Source organism: Myotis yumanensis, unplaced genomic scaffold (assembly GCF_028538775.1).
Source record: "Myotis yumanensis isolate MYYU_CA2020_CCGP unplaced genomic scaffold, mMyoYum1.0.hap1 SCAF_12, whole genome shotgun sequence".
Lineage (NCBI taxonomy): Eukaryota > Metazoa > Chordata > Mammalia > Chiroptera > Vespertilionidae > Myotis > Myotis yumanensis.
The window spans coordinates 31,712,035-31,736,757 of NW_027223763.1; the positions used below are offsets into that span (position 1 = coordinate 31,712,035).

At 39.6% G+C, this 24,723-nt stretch overlaps 1 protein-coding gene across 7 annotated transcripts in view; it reads left to right on the forward strand.

Moving 5' to 3' along the window:
* The window catches only part of TUT7 (terminal uridylyl transferase 7), a 57,310-nt gene that overhangs the window by 12,051 nt on the left and 20,536 nt on the right, over positions 1-24,723 (forward strand). For all 7 annotated transcript variants that reach the window (XM_070431399.1, XM_070431396.1, XM_070431403.1 and 4 more), the window contains exons 8-19: positions 339-408; positions 1,472-1,598; positions 3,150-3,269; positions 8,295-8,447; positions 11,380-11,560; positions 13,254-14,308; positions 15,225-15,375; positions 17,848-17,934; positions 18,754-18,854; positions 20,528-20,585; positions 22,791-22,894; positions 24,562-24,651. In XM_070431399.1, coding sequence (XP_070287500.1) covers positions 339-408; positions 1,472-1,598; positions 3,150-3,269; positions 8,295-8,447; positions 11,380-11,560; positions 13,254-14,308; positions 15,225-15,375; positions 17,848-17,934; positions 18,754-18,854; positions 20,528-20,585; positions 22,791-22,894; positions 24,562-24,651 — 2,297 coding nt within the window. The remainder of the gene's footprint in view (positions 1-338; positions 409-1,471; positions 1,599-3,149; positions 3,270-8,294; positions 8,448-11,379; positions 11,561-13,253; positions 14,309-15,224; positions 15,376-17,847; positions 17,935-18,753; positions 18,855-20,527; positions 20,586-22,790; positions 22,895-24,561; positions 24,652-24,723) is intronic.

A 24,723-nucleotide genomic window follows, 5' to 3' on the forward strand; every position in this document is an offset into this window, starting at 1 on the left:
ACATCAAATATTTTAGAAACTTTTGCAGCAATTTTGTTTGAATAGCCTACACATATTTCTAATTATGTTATTCATATAACATTTAAACAGTCTAATTCAATAATATAGTCATTTTCAGTCAAACATAGTTTTATAAAATAAGGGTTTTAAATTAACATGATTACTTAATTCTTAAATATAATACTTTTTACTTTTCAATTCATCTTGGAGCTTTACTTAATAATGGTTTTGGAAAAGGCAGAGCAGATAAGTCATAGCTGGAACTTGTACTTTATCTAGTTCTCTATTTAAACAAAAGTATAATTAACCTACTTAACATTTTTGTCTTCTTTCCTCAGATTCTTTTATTGATGTTGATGCAGATTTTCATGCTAGGGTGCCAATGGTGGTGTGCAAAGAGAAGAAAAGGTCTGTTTCTTTAAGCTGTTTATATATTAAATATCAACTTGCCAAAAGCATGTGTATTTCACTAAACCTTTTTTATCTATACTTCACTAAATCTTATGTCTAATTTCTAGATTGATAGAGTCCTTATGTGGTTAATTTCATAGGCGTACTACTAGCTTTCTCCTATACTTTTGGCAATTGATGCAAAAGGAAACTTTCATTTTGAAAAGAATAAAATTTTTTAAAAGGAAAAAATAGAGGAAGGAAACATTTTGACCCATTTCAACATGGTAAAAAACAACTTACTTGCTCTGATCACCTTTTGCCATCTTTTTAGCAGCATTTTTAGCACTGCTAAATAGCAATTAGATGACTTCACCCATGTATATCTTGCTCCATCTGGAAGTACTATCAGTACTATAAGTGGGTGGTTTACAGGCTGTAATGATTGTTTACTAGGCAGATTTCTCCAACTCTTGGGAGAACACTCTTGTATACTTACAAATAGGAATTCATGCTCTCATTTGAAATATTTTATAGTATTCCCTTATTTTCTTTTTTTTTAATATATATTTTATTGATTTTTTACAGAGAGGAAGGGAGAGGGATAGAGAGTTAGAAACATCGATGAGAGAGAAGCGTCGATCAGCTGCCTCCTGCACACCCCCTACTGGGGATGTGCCTGCAACCAAGGTACATGCCCTTGACTGGAATCGAACCTGGGACCCTTCAGTCCCCAGGTCGACGCTCTATCCAGTGAGCCAAACAGGCTAGGGCAGTATTCCCTTATTTTCATTTCCACACAAAATAGTTTTAATGTATGAAAGTGCATAGTTTTTAGTTCTGAAAATAAAATTTACTCAGAAAATGGCTGCCCTGTTTTTTTTTTTTTTTAATTAAAAAAAAACAACAACAACACACTTTCTTAAGATTTAGTGAGTTTTGGGGTTTTAATACTTTACTTTCATTTTTAAAGAACTTATTATCAATGTAAATTAGTTGTTGGCATGAAAGATATCTGATACCTATATAACACTTTTTATCTTTTCTTTTTCCTTCCCATCCTCATCTCTGCCCCCTCCAGTGGACTTCTTTGTAAAGTGAGTGCAGGAAATGAACATGCTTGTCTGACAACAAATCACTTAACTGCCCTTGGAAAACTAGAACCAAAGCTGGTTCCTTTGGTGATTGCATTTAGGTACTGGGCAAAGGTAGGTCTAGTGCTTAAGTTTGTGAATACATTCTATGTATATGCTTTGATTTTTGTATGGTTAATTTAATCTTAAATGTTTGGATGCATATTTATAAACACAAAGAGAGTAGGCATCTGAATATTGGAACAGAAAATTTTCTTTTTTAAGTATCTTTTATTGATCTCAGAGAGTAAGGGAAAGGGAGAGAGAGAGGTAGAAACATCAATGATGAGAGAGAATCATTGATTAGCTGCCTCCTGCCCGCCTCCTACTGGGGATCGAGCCTACAACCTGGGCATGTGCCCTTGCCTGGAATCGAACCTGAGACCCTCCAGTCCACAGGCCAATGCTCTGTCCACTGAGCCAAACCAGCTAGGGTGGACCAGAAATTTTAATGTGCACAGAAAGGGAACTTCATTGTTTCTGTTTCACTATATAGTAGTATTGCTCAAAAGATTTATAGTGCATATTATAAATCAGACTTGTGAGTCAAATCCCAGAAGATATGGCCCAAGAATTTACATTTTAACTATTTTTATGAGGTGATTATAAGCCACAGGAAAGCTTGAAATAAAGCTTCATTTCCAGTAATATTGTTTGAATACCCAGAGACTCCAAAAAATGAAAGCCACTATCTGGTCTTGCTTACATTTTCATAATGTTTTAAATACAGTACCTCAATTAAAATGCCAGTAGAGCATTTAACATTGCCCCAAAACGTAAGGTCCCATCATGACTATAAAAATGAGTTGCTCTGTAGGTGCTTTATAGAGAAAATCCAAAGCTTTACTGATTAATATATAGCAGTAACAATGCATATAGTTCCTGTGGCTTGTGGCCAAGCTAAAGAGAGAGTACCCCACTCTTAACTGGGTAAGTTGATAATTACACTATGCCATTCTTTGAAAGCTGCCTTCCGCTTTATCACTAAATAGTCCATCCTTTTTATTTTTATTTTAATCCTCGCCCAATGACACACAGAGAGGAAGGGAAAGGGAAAGAAACATCAATCAGTTGCCTTCTGTATATGCCCTCACTGGGAATTGAACCAACAACCTTTCAGTGCACAGAACAACGCTCAACCAGCTGAGCCACTCTGGCCAGGCTAGACCATGCTTTTAAGTTGTTTTTGTTAGTGTTAATGAATCTGCCCACATTCTCTCCCCTGATCACTTATGTGGTCAAAGCATGCATTTTCAAGGCAGTAGGTTAGGATGGTGAGGGCTTGCACTTGGAATCGAACCATCGTTTTGATTTCATTAACAAATGTTTTAACCAAGTGAATGGATTACTGTGGATGTGAAAAAAATGAAACAGCAAATACTATGTTAGGATCCTTTACAAATAAGTGTAGTTAACAAGATTAAAATGTTGAAATTAAAGCTGTTACTCAAAACCACAATATGTGGTTGCTCCAAAAGTATAAGGAGCCTTTACGTTTTTGTCACTGTGGTGTTTTATTTGAGGAGTAAATTATGTAATACAAGGAAAAGAAGTGACAGGTTTTAAACCAAATTATATAACAGGGTGGTACAAATGAATGCTTATCCTCTTTTCTCTCATTTGTAGCTTTGCAGTATAGATCGCCCTGAAGAAGGAGGTTTGCCACCCTATGTGTTTGCCCTGATGACAGTTTTCTTTCTTCAGCAGAGGAAAGAACCCCTTCTACCTGTTTATCTAGGATCATGGGTATAAAACTTTTTTGATTATATATTCAATTTTGATTTTTATACAGGACTACACAATACCTGTGGATAATTTCAAAATTTAAAAACCTACTCAGAATTGACATGAATTTATCCTCTTGTGAATATTCATATATTTAACTGCTGAAATGTTAATGTATTTGTTTACAATATGCTGCTCCACCCTCTGCTGGGAGAACTATTCTAAATTGAAGAAAACACTTGTGAAACACATACGATCCTGAGGGTTTTGAACAAGAGAATGTGAACCTGTAATAAATTTATCATTTGGTACACTGTCTCTAGGTACAGTTTTATAATTTGATATAAGAATTGCTGTTGATACAGAACTTAGTAATCACCTCTTAAATAATACTTTTTTTTATTAAATCATTATTGCTCAGATTATTATAGTTGTTCCTCTTTTTCCCCCCATAGCTCCCCTCCACCCAGTTCCCACCCCACCCTCTGCCCTTACCCTCCCCCCCACACTGTCCTCATTCATAGGTATACGATTTTTGTCCAGTCTCTTCCCGCACTCCCCACACCCCTTTCCCCCGAGAATTGTCAGTCCACTCCCTTTCTATGTCCCTGATTCTATTATATTCACCAGTTTATTCTGTACATCAGATTATTTATTCACTTGATTTTTAGATCCACTTGTTGATAGATGTGTATTTGTTGTTCATAATTTGTATCTTTGCCTTTTTCTTCTTCCTCTTCTTAAAGGATACCTTTCAGCATTTCATATAATACTGGTTTGGTGGTGATAAACTCCTTTAGCTTTTTCTTATCTGTGAAGCTCTTTATCTGACCTTCAATTCTGAATGATAGCTTTGCTGGGTAAAGTAATCTTGGTTGTAGGTTCTTGGTATTCATCACTTTGAATATTTCTTGCCACTCCCTTCTGGCCTGCATAGTTTCTGTTGAGAAATCAGCTGACAGTCGTATGGGTACTCCCTTCTAGGTAACTGACTTTTTTTCTCTTGCTACTTTTAAGATTCTCTCTTTGTCTTTTGCTCTTGGCATTTTAATTATGATGTGTCTTGGTGTGGTCCTCTTTGGATTCCTTTTGTTTGAGGTTCTTTTCGCTTCCTGGACTTGTAAGTCTATTTCTTTCACCAGGTAGGGGAAGTTTTCTGTCATTATTTCTCCAAATAGGTTTTCAATATCTTGCTCTCTCTCTTCTTCTGGCACCCCCATAATTTGGATGTTGGTACGCTTGAAGTTGTCCCAGAGGCTCATTACACTATCTTCATATTTTTGGATTCTTTTTTCTTTTTGTTTTTCCGGTTGGGCGTTTTTTTGCTTCTTCGTATTTCAAATCTTTGACTTGATTCTTGCGATCCTCTGGTCTGCTGTTGGATCTCTGTATAATATTCTTTATTTCAGTCAGTGTATGCTTAATTTCTAGTTGGTCCTTTTTTATATCCTCAAGGGTCTCACTAGATTTATGGAGGGTCTCACTAAATTTATCAGTGGATTCTAGAAGATTCTTGAGTAACCTTATAACCGTGGTTTTGAACTCTATATCCAGTAGTTTGCTTTCCTCCATTTCTGTCATTTATGACCTGTTTCTTTGTCTCCACATTTTTTATGCTTCCTTGGGTTTATAGAGTGGCTTTCTGTGCTAGGTGTCCTATAGGGCTCAGTGGCTCAGCCTCCCCAATTACCTGAGGTGGACACTATTGGTGCTCCCCTTTGTGGGCTTTGTGCACAGTCTTGTAGTTAAGCCTTGATTATTGTAGGTATCACTGGGAGGAATTGACCTCTAGGCCAATTGGCTGTGAGAATCAGCTGTGTCTACGGTGGGAGAACTTCTGTGCTGGAGACACCCTTATAGGGCAAAACTTGCTTCAGTGGGGCTTTGGTGCTCAGTGAGTCTGCCCCCTGAGTGTGTCCCTTATGGATCTGAGGAGTTGTAATCTGGATGGTCCCACTCTGACCACTGGGTACACTGGCTCTTGGAACTCTAAGGAGGTGCTAATTTAGCCTCTGCCTGAGGCTACCCCGCAGGAGCTATGAGGCCCAGCTGTGAAGCAATGCAAGCTGCTGTGGGGCCTTGGGCCTTCTTTTGGGTGTTCTGGGTTTCTCTGACCCAGCTGCAGTTTGTTAGGTAATTTTAGATTGCAAAGGGCCAGGCCATTATTATGCAAAAGCCTCTGCACACAGCTTGGGTGGGCGAGGTCTCAGGGAATCAACAAGGCGGAGCAAACAGCTATGGCTGATTCTCAGTCCTGCCCTAAGAGGCCCCGGGTCTCAGTGTTCCTCGGTATTTGCTGCAAGCACCACTGAGAGAAAGCCACCCTCGAGTTCTGCCCTATGCCAGACAGTCCAGTTTCTCCCCGTATGAGTCTGGGTCCCCAGAGACTCGCCCAGAACTGGAGTTCAGAGCAGTCGGGAGCTTGCGACTCCCTCCCGATTGAAAAAGACAACCGTTTCCTCAATTGCCAGCCCTTTCCATGTGCGCCTCTGCACTTTACTTCCACACCTCCTCTGAGTCTCAGTGTGCTTTTCTCTTCTAGTTGTAGAATTTCCACTCAGCCAGCCTTCCTATGGTTCTGGATGGTGTCCGTTTTGTCTTTTAGTTGTATTTTTGAAGTGGTTTTGCGAGGCAGCAGTTTCCGGTGTTTACCTATGCCGCCATCTTGGTTTCCAAAGCTCTTAAATCATACTTAGATACTATCTTTAAGAACAATTAAACTCACTTTTAATACCAAGGTATTTATCTTGATAATGTCTGTGTACACTTACTTAATAGAAAGTCTCACTTGGTGCAAAGCTAACTTTGGCACATTTGGATATTTTAACTACCTTTCTTCTTAACATATGTAGAATTCTCATTATTTAAGGAACATTTACCAGAGTAGTAGTTACTTAACTTTGGATACATTGGGGGCTGGAGGTGGCGGATTTTTTTCTTTTTACTTAATAGATTGAGAATTAAGCAGCACCCTTTATCTGCCATGACCCAGGAATAAAGACTAAAGCAAAATAAGCCCCTTATGAACTATGTCCTGGAATAAGAAGTTTCAGTCCACTTTTTGCCAGGTTGCCTAAGGGAGCTCTCTTTGTGTTTGTAGTACTGAAATGAAAGAATTCAGGGTCTTGAGAAGGTATCTTTGCTAGAATGTTCTTCTCTGGTGGGAAAAAAGAAAGAACAAAGTCAACTCTTAGTTGATAATGCTCTCTGTCACACCCAAGCCTGTGAAAATTTGAATGACTTGCCCCAATTAAGCAATTCATTGGGGGAAAGGAAAGTCTTTTCAATAACTGATCTTGGAAAAGCTAGATATCCATAAATGAACATTAAATCTTTGCCTTACAACGTACCCGAAAATTAACTCAAAATAAATCAGAGACATAAATGACATAGTTAAAACTATAAAATGCCCAAAAGAAAGCCTAGGAGAAAAATCTTTGCAGCCTGGGGATAGGCAAGTATTTCTTATGTAGAAAACTAAAAGTGCAAACTGCATCAATAGAGAAAAATATTGATAAACTCTTTAGAAATGTTTTACTCTTCAAAACCCAACAAGAAAACAAAAACATAATCCACAGAATTAAAGAAAAATATTGAATATATAAATCTAACAGTCACTGCACCTCGTATTTTCTGTAAGAGCAGTTTGTTCTTTCAGTCAGTTAGCAAGTCCTTACTGAGCATTTACGTGTGCTGAGCACTGTTCTAGATGCTAGTGTTAGAGCAGTGAACAAAACAACATCCTTGTCCTCAAATTTATATATACAGTGAGGTGAGAAAGGTAAATGAGTACATATCAAGTGGCAGTAATTTCTCTGAGGAAAAATAAACCGGGGGAAGGACAGAAAGTGAAAGTGAAGGATCTATTTAGAGAAAAAGATACTCGAGCAGAGCCTGAGTGCATTGAGGGAGAGTGGGCTACCTGATTGTTGGGGGAAAGAACCTTCCGAGCAGAAGAAGTAGCAGGTATCAGCTGTGAGCCAGGAAGATGGGTCAGATAAGAAGCAAAGAGCCAGATTATGTGGGCCCTCTCTCAGCCCTGGAAAGGGCTGTGAATTTCATCCTGAGTTTGAAGGAAACCATTATAACTGGGAGCAACATGATTTCTCTCTCTCTCTCTCTCTCTCTCTCTCTCTCTCTCTCTCTATCTCAGGATTACTGTGCTAAACCAAAGAAGTAGTCCATTTGATATGGAAATACATTTGGGAAATAGTATACCACATCACCCCACTCCACATTCGTTCATTATATACATTAACCTGTTTCAAGGCTGTGATAAATCCCATTGTACACTAAAGAAACCTGTTCAGATTTGTCCACATTTCTTAGACCTTTTGAGCCCAGGCTTTTCTTCAGCAATTAATATCTCAGCAATATCAGTAGAAACAATTCTTACATTTATTGACATTTACTCCATACCATACCTGTATCTGAGTCCTTTATTGCCATTATTTCATGTCACAACTATCCATGAAGGAGGGTCTAGTGTTATCTCTTTAAACAGAAACCTGAGACCTAAAGAAAGTCATGAGGGAGCTGAGATTTTTTTTTCTCTCTCTCTTTTTTAAATTGGACTTATTGGGGTGACACTGGTTAGTATAATTATATAAGTTTCAGGTGTATAGTTATAGAATACATCATCTGTATATTGTATTATGTGTTCATACCCCAGGTCAAGTCTCCTTCCATCACCATTTATCCCCCCTATTCTCTCTTCTACCTATTCCCACCCCAGGATCTGAGATTTTATCCCAGACAGATTTACTACAGAACTTGTGGTCTTTGGCCTGGGCCATTTTGCCTTCTCTTATTTACTAAAGAGTTATTTCACAAAATCATTTATTTTGCAAATCAAAACTTATTTTTTACTCTAAAAAATATTTTTTTAAAAATTTATAAATATCTCAAAAATTTCGTAACTGATACCTTTTACATTTTTAATGAACCATAGTGTGTTAATCTTTTCATTCCTTTCAGGATTAATGTGTTCTGATTGATATAAAATTGTTTCTACCTTATAATAATGTATGTCTAATTTTTCTCTAGATTGAAGGATTCTCATTGAATAAACTAGGCAACTTCAACTTAAAAGATATTCAGAAAGACGTCGTGGTCTGGGAATACACTGATAATGCCACAGGGGATGCTGACACAGCAAAAGAAGAGGCACTAAAAAAAATACCTGTTAAAACAGGACAGGTGTGTTCTCTCTTATTTTTAATTTTATCATCTATTTTTAATTCTATCATTAATTGTAGAGTTCATTAATTAATCAGTCCTCTCTTCTTTCCTCAATTATCTTAACTGTTTCATTGATGTTTCATTTCTTAGTCTGTGCAGTCCTTTGAATAGACGAGTAATGAGAAAAGGTAAAATTCAAATTAGATTTACAGTTACTGATGTAGTTCTGTGTGCAGGGTCCTGTGAAAGATACTCAGAATTCAAAGCTAAAGCCCTACCTATTCTCAAAGTACTTAGGTCTTAGATGATGGTATTATGAGATTTAAACAGATGAAAAGTTAACCTCAGATTATTAAAATAACAATGAGTAATTATATGAACTTGTTTCCATACCGTTAGGGGTGGGCAGGGAAATTTATGCACAAAGAAAGAATTGCCATTTGAATTTCAAACAAAAATCTGAGCAATATAACTATACTAGTAATAAGAATAGGATTTCATCCCTAGCCAGTTTGGCTCAGTGGATAGAGTGTCAGCCTGTGGACTGAAGGGTCCCAGGTTTGATTCCGGTCAAGGGCACATGCCTGGGTTGTGGGCTTGATCCCAGTGGGGGGCATGCAGGAGGCAACGGATCAATGGTTCTCTCTCATCATTGATGTTTCTATCTCTCTGAAATCAATAAAAATATACTTTAAAAAAAAAGAATAGGATTTTGCCCCAAATTGGGGCAGACCCCACAGCCTTATAACCCTTGGGGGTGACATGATAATAATATCCGCAAATTACTCCTGAGACCAGGATTTTAATCCCAGCTTTACACCAATAGGTCATATCACTCTTCTAGTCCAAGCCTACAAAGAGGAGGTAGTGGTGAATCATAGATACTCCAGTTTGCTTTCTATAATCCTGGAGGGGGAAGGGGAGAGGGAACCTGTCTTTCTCTGCTGTCACCAGCACAGCAACACTTTTATCTGTGTCCTATTTATGGTTCCAGTAGTGGATAAGAGCACAGGCTGTGGAGCCAGAATATGTGTATTTGTATCCCAGCTCTCCCACTTCCTAGCTTGTGTGTCCTTGAGCAAGTGATGTGATCTTTCTGTGGGCCCCAGTTTCCTCACCTATAAATGGGGATGATATTGGTACCCTCTCATAGGGTCATTGATTTATAGAATGCTTAACTCAGTGCCAAAAAAGAAAGTGTTCTCTACTTTAAAAAAAAAACAATGACAATAACCAAAAAAAATCGCTTAAGTACCACTAGTTTAGATATATAAAAAGTCTCTAAGTTCCATAGTACAGTATTACCAAGTCATTTCAATGAGATGCTTAAAAATCCTATGGATGAAGAGGTGAAGTTTAATAAGGCTTTCAATTTCTGGGGGTTTTCTTTGTGTCCTCAACTGTATAGAGTTTGGGACCTAGACAACTTCCTTTTTCAACCAGGTCTGCTTTGTAAATCCACCTGATGACTTTGTCTTATTAGATAGATTCTGCGTGGTTGAGATGTAGTAGTTATTAAAATACTCTACCACTTGTTTTGAAGCTTGATATAATAAATGCAAGCAGGAACAAATTTATACCTTAGAAGGAAAAGCTATTACTATAAGTCCAATTAAAGACTATGTCTTTACATTTTTATGCTATTTGGAGAGAGTAATCATGCTGCCACTTCTGAAAGGGATATCTAAACTGTCGAAATTGCTTGGTGTGATTGAAATAGCACTGTACTGGGATGGGAAACTGTTCTCATTCTGCCGCTGACAAGCAGTGGAACCTTTGACAAGTCACATAAACTCTCTGGCTTCAATTTCTTCTCTTGTAACATACGGGAGTTGAACTAGATTACTTCTTTACAGCATCTTACAGTTGTGACTTTATGTTTCAGTGATAAATGGATTTCTTGTACTTAAAGATTTTATCTAAGTGAAAAAATACAGAGAGCAACCACGTCTGCTTTCCCTTGTTTCTGATTTAATCCTCATAACTATCCTGTGTTATAGGTGGTATCATCCCTACTCTGCAGATAATGATAGCGACCATTTTTTGAACATGTGTGCCAGGCACTGTGCTAAGCTCTTTTCAGACACTCTCTCACTCAATCCTCCCAACAACCCTATGAGGTGGGTACTGTGATCCCCATTGTTCACATGAGGAAACTGAGGCTTAGACAGCTTATATACCTTGACTAGGATCATACACAGCTAGTACATGGCGGAACGGGATTTCAAACCTAAGCATGTCTCATTCCAAAGCCAGTTCTCTTAGCCACTGTACTATACTTCCAAATGAGAAGGAAGAAACTAAGTCACAGAGCAGTTAACTGTGAAGTGGCAGAATTAGTATTGGACACATGCTTTTTTCCTATTCTAAGTCCTGTGTGCTTTCCAATTAATTACAGTGTGTTCCAACTTGTCAAGAGTCTGTGAATGTAAAACTAGCAGTAATATCTGACATAGAGAGTTATTTGACTTTCAAATTAATTTAAGATCACTGGCACATTCAGTGAGCTTAAGTAGCTTCTCAGAGCAAATGAGAGGAGCATTTTTCCTTTTGCTCTATGCTTTTAGCTGCCACCTATTTCTGTGTGTAACATTGTAAAGGTGTCCTCCAGCAGCAGAAACAGGGAGAGTTCAATGAAATAGTTGCACAGTTCTCTCCACCTGTCACTAGAACTTCAAAACTAGGAGTACTGTCTGATTACATACAACTGTCTGTCTATTCCTATGATGAAGACAAAGTTTTAAAATACTCTAATCCCAGCAGTGTAGTGAAAGAATGCTCTTTTTCTACAAGCAAAATTAAAACTAGAATGCGATTTATCTAAATGGTTGTCAAATTCATATCTTTGCTAAGGTTTTTAAGATTTTTAAAAATTTCATGCTTTTGAATGCTAATTTTTCAAATTGTGCTGACATCTGAAATACCTGTGTTTTCTCTTTGCGATTAATAGGTATCATTAACATTTGATTTAAAACACCAGCCTTCAGTGCCAGTTGGGCAGCTTTGGGTGGAATTGCTTCGATTCTATGCTTTAGAATTTAATTTGGCTGATTTAGTGATAAGTATCCGAGTCAAAGAAATGATATCTCGGGAATCAAAGGATTGGCCCAAAAAGCGCATTGCCATCGAAGGTATCCCAAAATGTTTATCTTTAATTCCTTTTTTATTTTTTAAGGTACCTGTCTAACGGCATGCTTTTTATTTCAGTCTCTTTTCAGTTTCTACATGTAAGGTAGGCCTGACCCCAAAAGTGAAATAGATAGGATCTTGCATGCATTACAGTGGTCATTACAAGTAACCAAACTTTTTGTTTTGAAGTGTATTTCTTAAGTGCAGCAATAAGCGCATCTTAATCACTTAAGCAACTAAATAATGGCTGGCTGAGTCCTTGTTTTCTTTGTAAATTGCTTAAAAACTTGAGCCCTTAAAAAGTTTTCTCCCAGTGATGTATGAATCCCCTTTCTTCTTTTAATGTCCTCATTTCTGTATTTTTTAATTGAGTCATTTCGTGAATTGTTGATGTTGTTTAGTTTTATAGAGGTTGAAGATAATACTTTTCCTCATGCAAAATAACATTCTTTGTTAGATTCCCCACCATAGAAAAGATAGTTATTTTTGGAATATCTGCAGTAACACTTAGAACTTATTAATGAAAACACTTTTTCTAGTGAGGCTCATTTAATTGAAAACATTGTTTAAAAGACACACTGATGTGGCCCTGGTCAGGTGGCTCAGTTGGTTGGAGTGTCATCCCATACACGAAAAGGTTACAGGTTCAATTCCCAGTCAGGGCACATACCTAGGCGCAGGTTCAGTCCCTGGTCAGAAGCAACCGATGGATGTTTCTCTCTCACCTTGATGGTTTTCTCTCTCTCGCTCTTTCTCTCGCTCTTTCTCTCGCTCTCCCCGTCTCTCTGTCTCTGTCTGTCTTTCCTTACCTCCCTCCTTTACTACTCTCCTCCCCCTTCTCCCTCCCTCTCTCTAAAACATATCCTCAGGTGAAGATTAAAAATGAATAAAATAAAAGACACACTGATGTGCCCCATAAACTTCATTAAATGGACTATCTCTTCTCAGCTTTTCAAAGTCAGGCGGTTGAAATCTCTCTAGAAATCTTAATTCTCCTCCTTTAAATAATTTAAAGAATCTCCTAAATGGAATTCTGTTATTTTTGCTTGATTTTTTTCAAGCTTTATATTGCATAAGAGGGGTTTTTTTGCATTTTGCATAAATTCTTTGTACAGTCATAGGGATCTCACCTTTTTAAACCCTCCCCTGCAGTTTCTCTGGCTCAGCTCTTCTGGCCAATTACCTAACCTGCTGGAGTCTAGGGGAGGAGAAAAGATTGAGAGAAGTGGTGTCTCCTCCTGGTGCCTCCCTCTCGCCCCTGAATTCAGCCCAGCCAGTTCAGTGATGGGGCTTCCCAGGGCAGAAGAGTGGAGGTAAGCTGTACAAACCACACAGCCTGGCTGAGTCGGGAGGCAGAGCACTTAGCAGAACCTGGTGGAAAGCCCTCACTTCCCCAGGCACAAGAGCCACACTCAGGACATCTTTTTTATCCCCACAGTCATAGAACAAAATAGGGAAGGGGTACTGGTTCAGAACAGAATGGGTTCTCTTCATAGAGCAGATATTTAAGAAAACATTTCTTTTTGTTCTTAAACTCTAATCTTCTTACTCCCCATCTTTAAGTTTTTAAAAGCATAGTTAAGATACATGCTGAATTTTACAATTGTTCATTTGTTGTCTATTTTTATCTAGAGCAGGCTAATTTTTAAAACATGTAATACAAATGTATGCAATAGATTTTTTTTTTCATTCCAGATCCCTACTCTGTTAAAAGGAATGTGGCAAGAACCCTAAATAGTCAACCTGTGTTTGAATACATACTTCATTGTTTAAGAACAACATATAAATATTTTGCTCTCCCACACAAAATTACAAAATCTAGCCTTCCGAAGCCTCTGAGTACTGTTACATGTTCAGAACATTCTAAAGAAGTAGCAAAGCATGATCCAGATTTACAAGCAAAAAATGATAAACTCGAAAAGTCAGTTGTTGCTCAAGGTCCCAGTGCTCCCAGTTCAGCTGTAAATACCTGCACAGCACAGCCAGTTACTCTTAAAGAGACTGCTGAAAGCTTTGGAAGCCCACCAACAGAGGGAACAGGAAGCACAGACATCAGTGTCCACCTGGGAAACACAGGTTGTATCGAGGTAGAAGTTAGTTGTGATAATCATGAGGATGTTAATGTACACCATGGAGAAACTGGAGGTAAAACTGAGAAAGAAAAAATTGGAAGGGAGGGCAAGCATCCTTTGACTGCTGATGCTCGAGATTTATGCAGCAGCAAACGTGGAGAGCCTCTCACCTCTGGTAGCACAGGAAATACTGAGGCAGATTGCACTTTGGATGTAGAAGGCTTCCAAAGCTCTACAGCTAAAGAATGCGATGGATTTGCTACTTTAGATAATGACGTAGATGTTGATGAAGAAAGCTTAGATGTTGATGAACTAGAAGACTCTCTAAGCCACTTTGCCCCTTTAAGACGGAGTCAGACCTCAGGAGTCATTCACTCTGATGAAGAGGAGGAGGAGGGCGTTACCCGAAAAGAAGATGAGGACGATGGTGCTAATGAAGATGGGTTAGACAATGCCTACACTGGATCAGGGGATGAGGATGCCCTATCTGAAGAGGATGAGGAGGTAGGCGAGTCTAAGTATGAAGACTCGAAAGAATGTGGAAAAGATGTGGATGGAGCTCTACTAACAGAACTTAATAAAATCAGTCTTAAGGAGGAAAATGTATGTGAAGAAAATTCAACCATGGATCCATCTAACTTCTATGAATTTAGTAAGCTCACCTTCACCAAAGGCAAGGTAGGTAATCAGTGCCAGTCTTAGACATAGAACTGGGAGAATTGAAACAGTTGTAATGCATGTGATTACAATTTTATGTACTAGAACAGGGCACTCCCCATTTTGGTAGTGGTTAATGAGTTGGTCTACAACTCCAGTACTGGTTCACTTCCCTCCTTAGTCTCATGGGAATTTGCACAGGAGAAAGGGAATACTGTTGGTAGTGAAAATAACTGCCTTTTCCTCTTGAGTATGCCATTCAGGTGTCCCCATCTCAGATAGCTTGGAATGGCTGCACTTTATATTTTCACTAGAGGCCCGGTGCAAGAATTCATGCACCAGTGGAGTCCCTCAGCCTGGCCTGTGGGATAGGGCCGAAACTGGCTCTCCAACATTCCCCGAGGGGTCCCGGATTGTGAGAGGGTTCAGGCCAGGTTGATGGACCCCACAATTGCACAGGGCCGGGGAGGGATGCAAGAGGTTGGTCAGCCAGGGAAGGACCGCAGGAGGGCTCCAGGACATTTCTGGCCCATCTCACCCAGTCCCAGTCGGCAGGACCCCAGCAGCAAGCTAACCTACCAGTCAGAGCGTCTGCCCCCTGGTGGTCAGTGCACGTCATAGCGAGCAATTGAGTAGCCTTACTATATCATTAGCATATTATGCTTTGATTGGTTGAATGGACGACCAGACACTTAGCATATTAGGCTTTTATTATATTGGAGGATTCCTTTGGAATGTGAAGAGTAGACTGTGTACTTTAAAAAGAAAAGATTTAGCTGATGATGTTTCTCTCTCATCGATGTTTCTAACTCTCTATCCCTCTCCCTCTTTGTAAAAAATCAATAAAATATATTTTTAAAAAAAAGATTTACGGCCCCTTTATTTGGCAAATAAAGTTTTATCTTAAGTCTTGTTTTGCTTTGCCTTCCTCCTGCAGTCTCCTACAGTAGTGTGCAGTTTATGCAAACGAGAGGGTCATCTAAAGAAGGACTGCCCTGAAGACTTCAAAAGAATCCAGCTGGAACCTTTGCCACCATTGACGCCCAAATTTACAAGTATCCTAGATCAAGTTTGTATCCAGTGTTATAGTAAGTTGTTAACATTTCTTTTGATTTGTTAAATTGATGTTTTCTCAAGAGTCACTTGAATCACTAACCTTCTAACTTCTTTATAGGAACTAAATCTGTTCTGTTCCCCATTGTATCCAGTGTTCTTTGTATCCTGTTCCATTTGGGACACATAATAAATAATTGCTAAAGACAGGGAGGAGAATCTTTAAAGGCTTTAATTAGAGTACTATCATTTCTCAAGTGGAATTTCTTGAAATGTGTTTCTAGGTACAGTTAATAGTATCTATATATATATAAAAGCCTAAGTGACTGTTACAGCCAGATGACCTGACGGTCCTATGATGCGCACTGACCACTAGGGAGCAGACGCTCAATGCAGGAGCTGCCCCCTAGTGGTGAGTGCGCTGCCACAGCCAACCTCACACAGTCACTTCCCCCAGCTGGCCGGCCTGTCCTGATTGGCCCCTATTGACCCTGATCGCCAGGCCAAGGGATACCCCCCCCCCCCCCCGCAAAAATTTGTGCACTGGGCCTCTAGTTTTGTGATAAGAAATATTTTATGGGTCACGTAGGGAATAACTCTACTTACTGTTCCCTCGGAGAACACAGGGCACAGTAGCATAATAAAGGCTTTTGATAAATGTTATGGTAAAGAATTTATTAAACTCTTTAATCCCAATTTCCAAAATTGAGCATAGAATACTTTTGGTTAACACTAATTAATAGCCTACATAACAGCACTTTAAGAAACATTGGTTTTGGGATGCACTGGTATGCAGAGGTTTAAATTTATACTAAGAAGAATCTTTTAAAGGAAAGGGATGCAGCTACTTAGAGAAGAACTGGAAGCATCACAGTGCTACATCTTGAGGTGTCTGTGTGCTAAAAGATGACCATTCTTAACAAGTGATTTACTTTTTAAGCCTTTTTGGAGTTTATAACCTATGAAAGGAAATTGTAGGTCCTCCTTGAATATATACACTGAGTGGCCAGATTATTATGACCACCTGACGTTTGTAGGCAAATTAGCTATAATTTCGTGCTGAAGTTGCTAGAGGGCCAGACCATTATAAATAGGGAAGCAGGTTGTTTACCACGACAGTAGAAGTGATTTTTTTCTGAAGGTATGGGTAAACAATGCTATTTAACAGCCTTTGAACATGGGATATATACACTGAGTGGCCAGATTATTATGACCACCCCATCAGTTCTTCGTTGGGCCACCTTTTGCCTTCAGTACTGCGGCAATTCTTTTTGGCATTGACTACACGAGATGTTGAAAGGTGATGCGAGGAATCTGACACCATGCCTGATGAATAGCACTGTTCAGTTCTGTGAGATTTGATGGTTGTGGAACCAGCTGCCTGATGGCTCTTTTAACTCCGTCCCACAAATGCTCAATTGGATTGAGATCTGGTGATTGTGGGGGCCACCTAAGCAAGTTAAAGTCTCCCTCATGTTCTTGAAACCACTCCTGCACAATACGAGCATCGTGGCATGTCGTATTGTCTTGTTGGAAGAAGCCATCTTCATTGGGATATGCCATCAACATGATAGGATGAACTTGATCAGCAACGATACTTAGGTATGTTGTGCTATTCAGACATTGTTCCACACGAATTAAAGGGCCTAAATAATGCCAGGAGAACATGCCCCAAACCATAACACTGCCCCCACCAACTTGAAGGGTTGTTCTCACGCATGTAGGGTGCATGCTTTCATGCTGTTTCCACTAAATTCTCACTCTGCCATCTGCATGATGCAACTGGAAACGTGATTCATCGGACCACATGACTTTTTTTCAATGCTCGACTGTCCAATCCTTGTGCGAATTGGAGATGTTTTATCTTGGTAACTGCAGACAGCAAAGGTGTTCGAACCGGCCTTTGGCTTCCATCTCCCGTACGATGCAGTGTACGGCTAATTTGCCTACAAACCTCAGGTGGTCATAATAATCTGGCCACTCAGAGTGTGTGTGTGTGTGTGTATATATATCCATCCCACGTTCAAAGGCTGTTAAATCGCATTGTTTACCCATATCCTTAGGAAAAAATCACTTCTGTCGTGGTAAACAACCTGCCTCCCTATTTATAATGGTCTGGCCCTCTAGCAACTTCAGCACGAAATTATAGCTAATTTGCCTACAAACGTCAGGTGGTCATAATAATCTGGCCACTCAGTGTATATATGCACATGCTCACAAACTTTTGTGTGCACCCTCTGGAAGAGTTTCCTGAAGGCTGCCCTTTGGAGAACCCTGCGTCTCTGAAAGGCAGTACTTCTCAGATTAGTTTCCATTTCAGAAGCAGTTCTTGGTGATAGATCTTTTTTTAAAGGCATCTTCTTTATTTTACATGCTTTCTACTGAGAAGACACAAAACTTAGGGTGTTTTTTTTTCTGTAAGCCTATTAGGTTTCATTTTATTAAAAATATAGTTTTCAGAAAATGTGAACATCTTTGTTTCTGATGTTTCTCTTTATTTAAAACAGAGGATTTTTCTCCAACTATTTTAGAAGATCAAGCTCGTGAACATATTCGGCAAAACCTAGAAAGTTTCATAAGACAGGAGTTTCCAGGTAACTAACTTTTTACCTTTAAGGAAAGAAGGGTAGGGTGAGCTTCCTTCAGAAAGCGTCCATGTGTTGCAGTCACGTTAATTTTGAGAAAGAGAACGTAATCTTGCAGTGAAGGGGACAGGGCTTCAGTGGGTGGCATGCCTAGGGTGGCCATTGGTCGGCTCGGTCCTAGCTTCCCAACAGAGAAGACAGCTGTGATGTAGGATTTCTCTTAGCAGATGTCGCGAAGTGAATTTCATTGAGGACTATGTTTAGAGTCAAAGTTCACACCTCTAAAAAGTCAATTTATTTAGAAAGTAGTAAGCTTACAGTATTAAATATGTTTAGGAGATCCACATTTTCCTCAAAATGTCCTTATATTTTTTCTTTATTTATTTTTTTATTTTATTGATTTCAGAGGGAGAGGGAGAGAGAGAGATAGAAACATCAGTGATGAGAGAGAATCCTTGATCGCTGCCTCCTGCATACCCCACACTGGGGATCGAGCCTGCAACCTGGGTATGTGCCCTAACTGGGAATTGAACCGTGACCTTCTGGTTTATAGGTCAACACTCAATGACTGAGCCACGCTGACCAGGCAATATCCTTACATTTAAGAATAAAGTGGTACTTGGTAATCTTTCATGCCATGTACAACTTGTATTTATTTAAGGTAAAGTTTGAGAGAAAAATATAATAAATGACTGATTAATAAGGACATAATTAGGTGATTAATATAAGATAGTTAACTGGATATTTTGATTTGTGAGAGGGACCTTTTGATCCAAAAAGTAAATGTAATCAGTTAATTAATTATTACTTTTCATATATCCCTAACAGGAACTAAATTGAGCTTGTTTGGCTCCTCCAAAAATGGATTTGGGTTCAAACAGAGTGATCTTGACGTCTGTATGACAATTAATGGACTTGAAACTGCTGAGGTACAGTGACCACATACACTTCCATTTGCTGTGGCAGTGTGATTTGATAACTTTGACAGTATAGCTTGGTGTTCTCCAAATTTATCAGGGCACAGTCTGACCAAATATAGTAAGAAGTTTAGAGTGGATGTAAGGGTTAGAAAGTCTTATACTTTCAACTTAGAGTACAAAGTGAATTTGAAAACAACTTCTGGGGATTCTAGAAAGCCAAGCCAGTGTCTCCAGTGTCCCGTTGGCATAGCAGCTAGGCTTAGATTAGCAGGCAGTAATGTGGTATAATGATAAGAGTACTGAACTTGTAGTCCAGTGACCTGGATTCAAGACAAACTTGGTTTTATCAGTCCCTGTACATGTGGTGTTTGGTTGATAATCTACAAAATGGAAATGGTAATTCTGGTCCTTTTGCTTCAGGAGATTGTTACGCATATCAGCCTGGATCATGTATGTCAGGAGTCAGCAAACACTGCGGTCCACGGGCTAAATTCTGCCCACTGCCTGTTTTGTAAATACAGTTTCATTAGAACATAGCCACAACCCTTCAGTTATATATACTCTACTGCCACTTTCACTCTAACTGCAGAACTGAGTAGTTGCAACAGACCATAAGATCCACAAAACAAAAGGTTTGCCAGCTCTGGTGAAGATGAAATAAAAATACTGTGAAAAGGTGTAAAATCTGATTAGTACCAAATCCCTACTCTTAAAAAGATTTTTTAGCAACAGTGCAAATACTATATATCCACATGAGTGATGCTGCTGTTGCCCAAGATCTATTTATGCCTTCTCTTAGTTTCAAGTCTGTCTTTTGAGGATGTATCTGATTTGGGAAAATAGCAAAGTTATCAGGCCCAACTTTGCTGAATAAGGTAGATAAGTAATATTGGGATCGATACCTAGAATGACCTTAATGTACATCATCAAGATGGAATTTTTACATGATTTATAAACTAGTTTTGAAGGCATTTCTAAAATAAAATTTCAGTGTATTGTGGGACATATATAACCTTCGAAAAGACCTATGTTGGAAAGGGTCAGCCGAAATCTTTTTTTTATTATTTTTTTTTTTTTTTTGGTGCCCTTGACCAGAATTGAACCTGGGACCCTTAAGTCCGCAGGCTGACGCTCTATCCACTGAGCCAAACCAGTCAGGGCCAGCCGAAATATTTTTAAGTATGATCTATTAGAAATATTCATATTTGCCATATGACTTTCATTTTGTACATTATATTTTTGTCTAGTCCTATGGAAAAATAATGTGAGCTTAATCACTCTCCACAGCAGTCATTCAGCTCTTAATGAAACAATAATGAAGGGCTACCCAGAATGAATTAGGGCATAGAAGCTCCCTCTTATTTATGCTGGCACATAGGGTTCTTCTTGGTGACATAATTACCCAGAGGGAAAAATGGAGGTCCTCACTGGTTCAGAGACTTTTTTGGAGGCTCCAATTTCAGCCTCTGTTGAGCCTCCAAAAGCAATTAATTAAGTAGGCTGTATTTGGGGGGAGGGGGGTATCTTTAGGATATTTGCTATGTATACTAATTAATGCTCACCTAAAAGGGGAAAAAAATGAGGCGAAATTAATTTTATTATTCTGAAGGTACTAGAAATTATAACTAGGTTAGAAACCTATCTTTCATTTTTGGTTCAGTACTTTGCCATTTTTGTTACAGGGGTTGGACTGTATAAGAACTATTGAAGAATTGGCCAGAGTCCTCAAAAAACATTCAGGTATCTCTGTAAATTTTTTCTACATATAAATATAGATATAGATTTATTGATTTACAAGCAAAAGTTTATTTAGAAAATCAGAGGTAGAAATGAGCCATGGAGGAAGTGAGCTAGCTGGGCTGCATGGGCTCAGGAAATAAGCTACAGAGGCAAAAGAATGGCCGTTGGAGCTTAGGAAAAGTAAAAAAGAAACACACCTAAAGGAAGCGGGCGCGGGCAGAGAGAGAGAAGAAGAGAGTCCTAAAAATATTTTCGTCTTTTTTTAAAGGCTGGCCCTTTTTTTTTTTTTTAATTATTATCAGAGAGGAAGGGAGAGGAAGAGAGAGATAGAAACATCACTGATGAGAGAGAATCATTGATTGGCTATCTCCTGCACGCCCCCTACTGGGGATCGAGCCTACAACCTGGGTATGTGCCCTTGACCAGAATCAAACCTGGGACCCTTTAGTCCACAGGCCTATCTATGCTCTATCCACTGTGCCAAACCAGTTAAGGCTATTTTCATCTTTTTATTAGTATTTTGCATAGTTAGAATTTACTAATGCCAATAAAACAGCATCATGGCTTATGTATATTATGTTTGCAGAATTGGTGTCTTATTAATATTAATAAGTATTAAATAACTTCTGAGGAGAGAGTGGGAAATTGTTGCATAGGGGAGATTAATGGAAAAGATGGGCTTGTTCTGATCTCAAATGATGATGAATATGATTTGAAAAGAATAGGAAGAGAAGTCTTTCCTTAGAATGGAGTATAGTATATTTTGGAGAACAGTGAGAAGATTGATACAGTTAGAGAGGAGTTTCAAGTGGAAACTATTAGGAGATAAGGTAAAGTCTGTAGATATTAAGAAGCCACTGAAGTTTCTTCAGGAGAGGAGGGACCCAATAAAAGCATAACTTGAGGTTTTTAGGCAACTAGCATAGTCTCTGTTGGAGGGTATAACCCAAGGACAGAGCAGAAAGACCTTATCCAGGTCCAAGTGGTCCGAAAAGGAAAAGAAGACCAGAGATTCCAAAGGAAAATTTCTTAGATTTGGTACCTACAAGTAGGAAATAAGTAAGGGTTCGGGCTGATGTCTGGGTACTTGGGAAATGGGAATATTTGCAGAGAACACCAGTGTGGAGGTGTTTAGTTTGCCATGAAGGTATAATCTCCAAGAGATAGCACTCTAGTAAGAAACTAAAAATATGGAATTGTCAATCAGGATTATAGAACAAAATAGAAGTTTTGCATTGAAAGCCTTAAAGAGAGAGAAGTAGAGAAGCGAAGAAAGAGAAAAGTAAAGAGGCCAAGGGAATTGTTGTTTGAGAGAAATTGAGGACTACACTTTAATTTCTGTGTGTAGAAATTAAGGAAGGACACTGAAAAAGGAGCCATTGGAATAAAACCAGGATGTGCTGTGAATAAGTCCTAGAGGATGGGTTTATAAGTGTCATTAAGGTTAACAGTGTCAAGTTCTGGAATGGGAAGTAGGTGAAGAAAAGGCTGTCTACTTTAGAGGCAGTATAGCAGAGTAATTGGGGCGGGGGGGTCTGGAATCAAATTCTCTTGGTTTTAAATCTTGGCTCCCCCACTTGCTGGCTATGTGATCTCAGAAAGTCACTCAACCTCGTTATTAGCACTCAGTTACTCATCTATAAAGTGGGAATAACAATAAAGTTAAGTATACATCCATATTGATATCTATAAATAAAAGCCTAAGCAACCGTTATGACCAGTCGCTATCACGTGCACTGACTGCCAGGGGAGCATACTACATTCAACTCAGGAGCTGCCCCCTGGTGGTCAGTGTGCTCCCACAGCGGGAGCATCGCTCAGCCAGAAGCCGGGCTCTTGGCTGGCGAGCGCAGATGTGGCGGTGGGTGCCTCTCCCACCTCTGTGGCAGTGCTTCCCAGCCATTGGCAGGTGCAGCAGGGCTGGGATGAGCGGGAGCATTGCCCAGCCCCAGCTCAGGCTCCTCCCCAGCCAACTTGCTTCACACACTGCTACATCCCTTGGGGGATGTCAGACTGCCAGTTTCGGCCCGATCCCCATAGGCCCCGTAGGTAGTCTGACATCCCCCAAGAAGTCCTGGATTGCAAGAGGGAGCAGGTCAGGCTGAGGGACCCCACCAGTGCACAAATCCATGCACCGGGCCTCTGGTATTCACATAAGAGCTTCTGTGCCCAGCTGTATTTAATGACACTCTCGTTTCAACCTAGGTCTGAGAAACATCTTGCCTATTACAACAGCAAAGGTGCCAATTGTAAAGTTCTACCATTTGAGAAGTGGTCTGGAAGTGGACATCAGTTTGTATAACACATTGGTAAGATATAGCGGCTTCTCTAGGGAGATTAAGGGAAACAAATGTCTCTTAAGCCATTCATTCCAATGCATTCATTCTTTCAGTAGTTATTAGTGCTTGCTCTGTACCTGGCAGTGATGTGAGGCTGGGGGTATAACAGAGAATTAAGTTAATATTAATATTCATTTGAAATTAGGTCAGAGTGGCAGGCGCCTTTGTTTGGCTTGAACTTTTTTAATTTTGGAGAGTGTGTGTGTGTGTGTGTGTGTGTGTGTGTGTATCTGTTTCATACTTGGTTTGTTTCAGGGCTTTATAGCACCTCTTTGGCCCCTAAGGGCAATGCCAGGGCAGGTTGGGGGAATCATCCATCTACTTACAGGAAACTGATTTTTTTTAATTTTACTTAAATTCTTTATTGTTGAAAATATTACATATGTCTCCATTTTTCCCCCATTGACCTCTCCCCGGCTGCTCCCACTCCCTAGCACATGACCTCACCCCCTCCCCTACTGTCTGTGTCCATTGGTTATGCTTATATGCATGCATACAAGTCCTTTGGTTGATCTCTTACACACACACATGTGCACACACACGCACGCATACACACACACACACACACACACACACCTTCCCTCTGAGCTTTGACTGGTCTGTTCAGTGTTTCTACATCTCTGGATCTATTTTTGTTAATCAGTTTAGGTTGTTCATTATATTCAGGAAACTGATTATTTTAATAGCCCTTATTTTTTAGGAATGTTAACACTAAGGACATCTATCGATATATATATAAAACCCTAAGCAACTGGTCGACTGTTTGACCAGTTGTTATGACGTGCACTGACCAAAAGGGGGCAGATGCTCAACGCAGGAGCTGCCCCCTGGTAGTCATTGCACTCCCACAGCGGAAGCACCGCTCAGCTGACCAACAGGTGCCAGACACCGGGCTCATGGCTGGCAAACACAGCTTCGGCAGCATGATCTTCTCCCACCTCCCATCTCCATGGCAGCGCTACCAAGCAGCAGCAGGTGCAGCTTGGCCATGATGAGCGGGAGCAGTGCGGCGCCCTGCCCAGGCTCAGGCTCCTCCCCAGCCGCTTGCCACTTCAGGCACTACTACATCCCTTGGGGGATTTTGACCTGATCCCGGCAACCAGCAGTCCGACATCCCCCGAGGGGCCCCAGATTGTAAGAGGGTGTAGGCTAGGCTAAGGGACCCCACCAGTGCACACTGGGTCTTCTAGTATTAACATAATGGAAATCATGAAATCAAATGTCATTTACAATTCTTTTTTTAAAATATGTTTTATTGATTTTACAGAGAAGAAGGGAGAGGGATAGAGAGTTAGAAACATCGATGAGATAAAAACATCGAACAGCTGCCTCCTGCACGCCCCCTGCTGGGGATGTGCCTGCTACCAAGGTACATGCCCTTGACCGGAATCAAACCTGGGACCCTTCAGTCCGCAGGCCAACGCTCTATCCACTGAGCCAAACCGGTTAGGGCTCATTTACAATTCTTAATTATTATCTCTTAAGTTACTGAAGCTTATTTGGGGGTAAGAAATATTAGTTTTAGTCTAAGTGTGTTTATTCTAAAATGAATTACAGTGTAAATCTTTTCAGAATATTCTAGCTTAAAACTTTTTCTTCTAAATGATAGCCTTATAGTATAATTTCCTTTTTAACAGGCCCTTCATAACACAAGGCTTTTATTTGCTTATTCAGCCATTGATCCCAGAGTGAAATATTTATGCTATACCATGAAAGTTTTTACAAAGGTGAGTATGCTTTCAGTTGTACCTTATTAGGAAACTTTATTGCATCTTCAGACCTTGTTGAAAACATGTCTT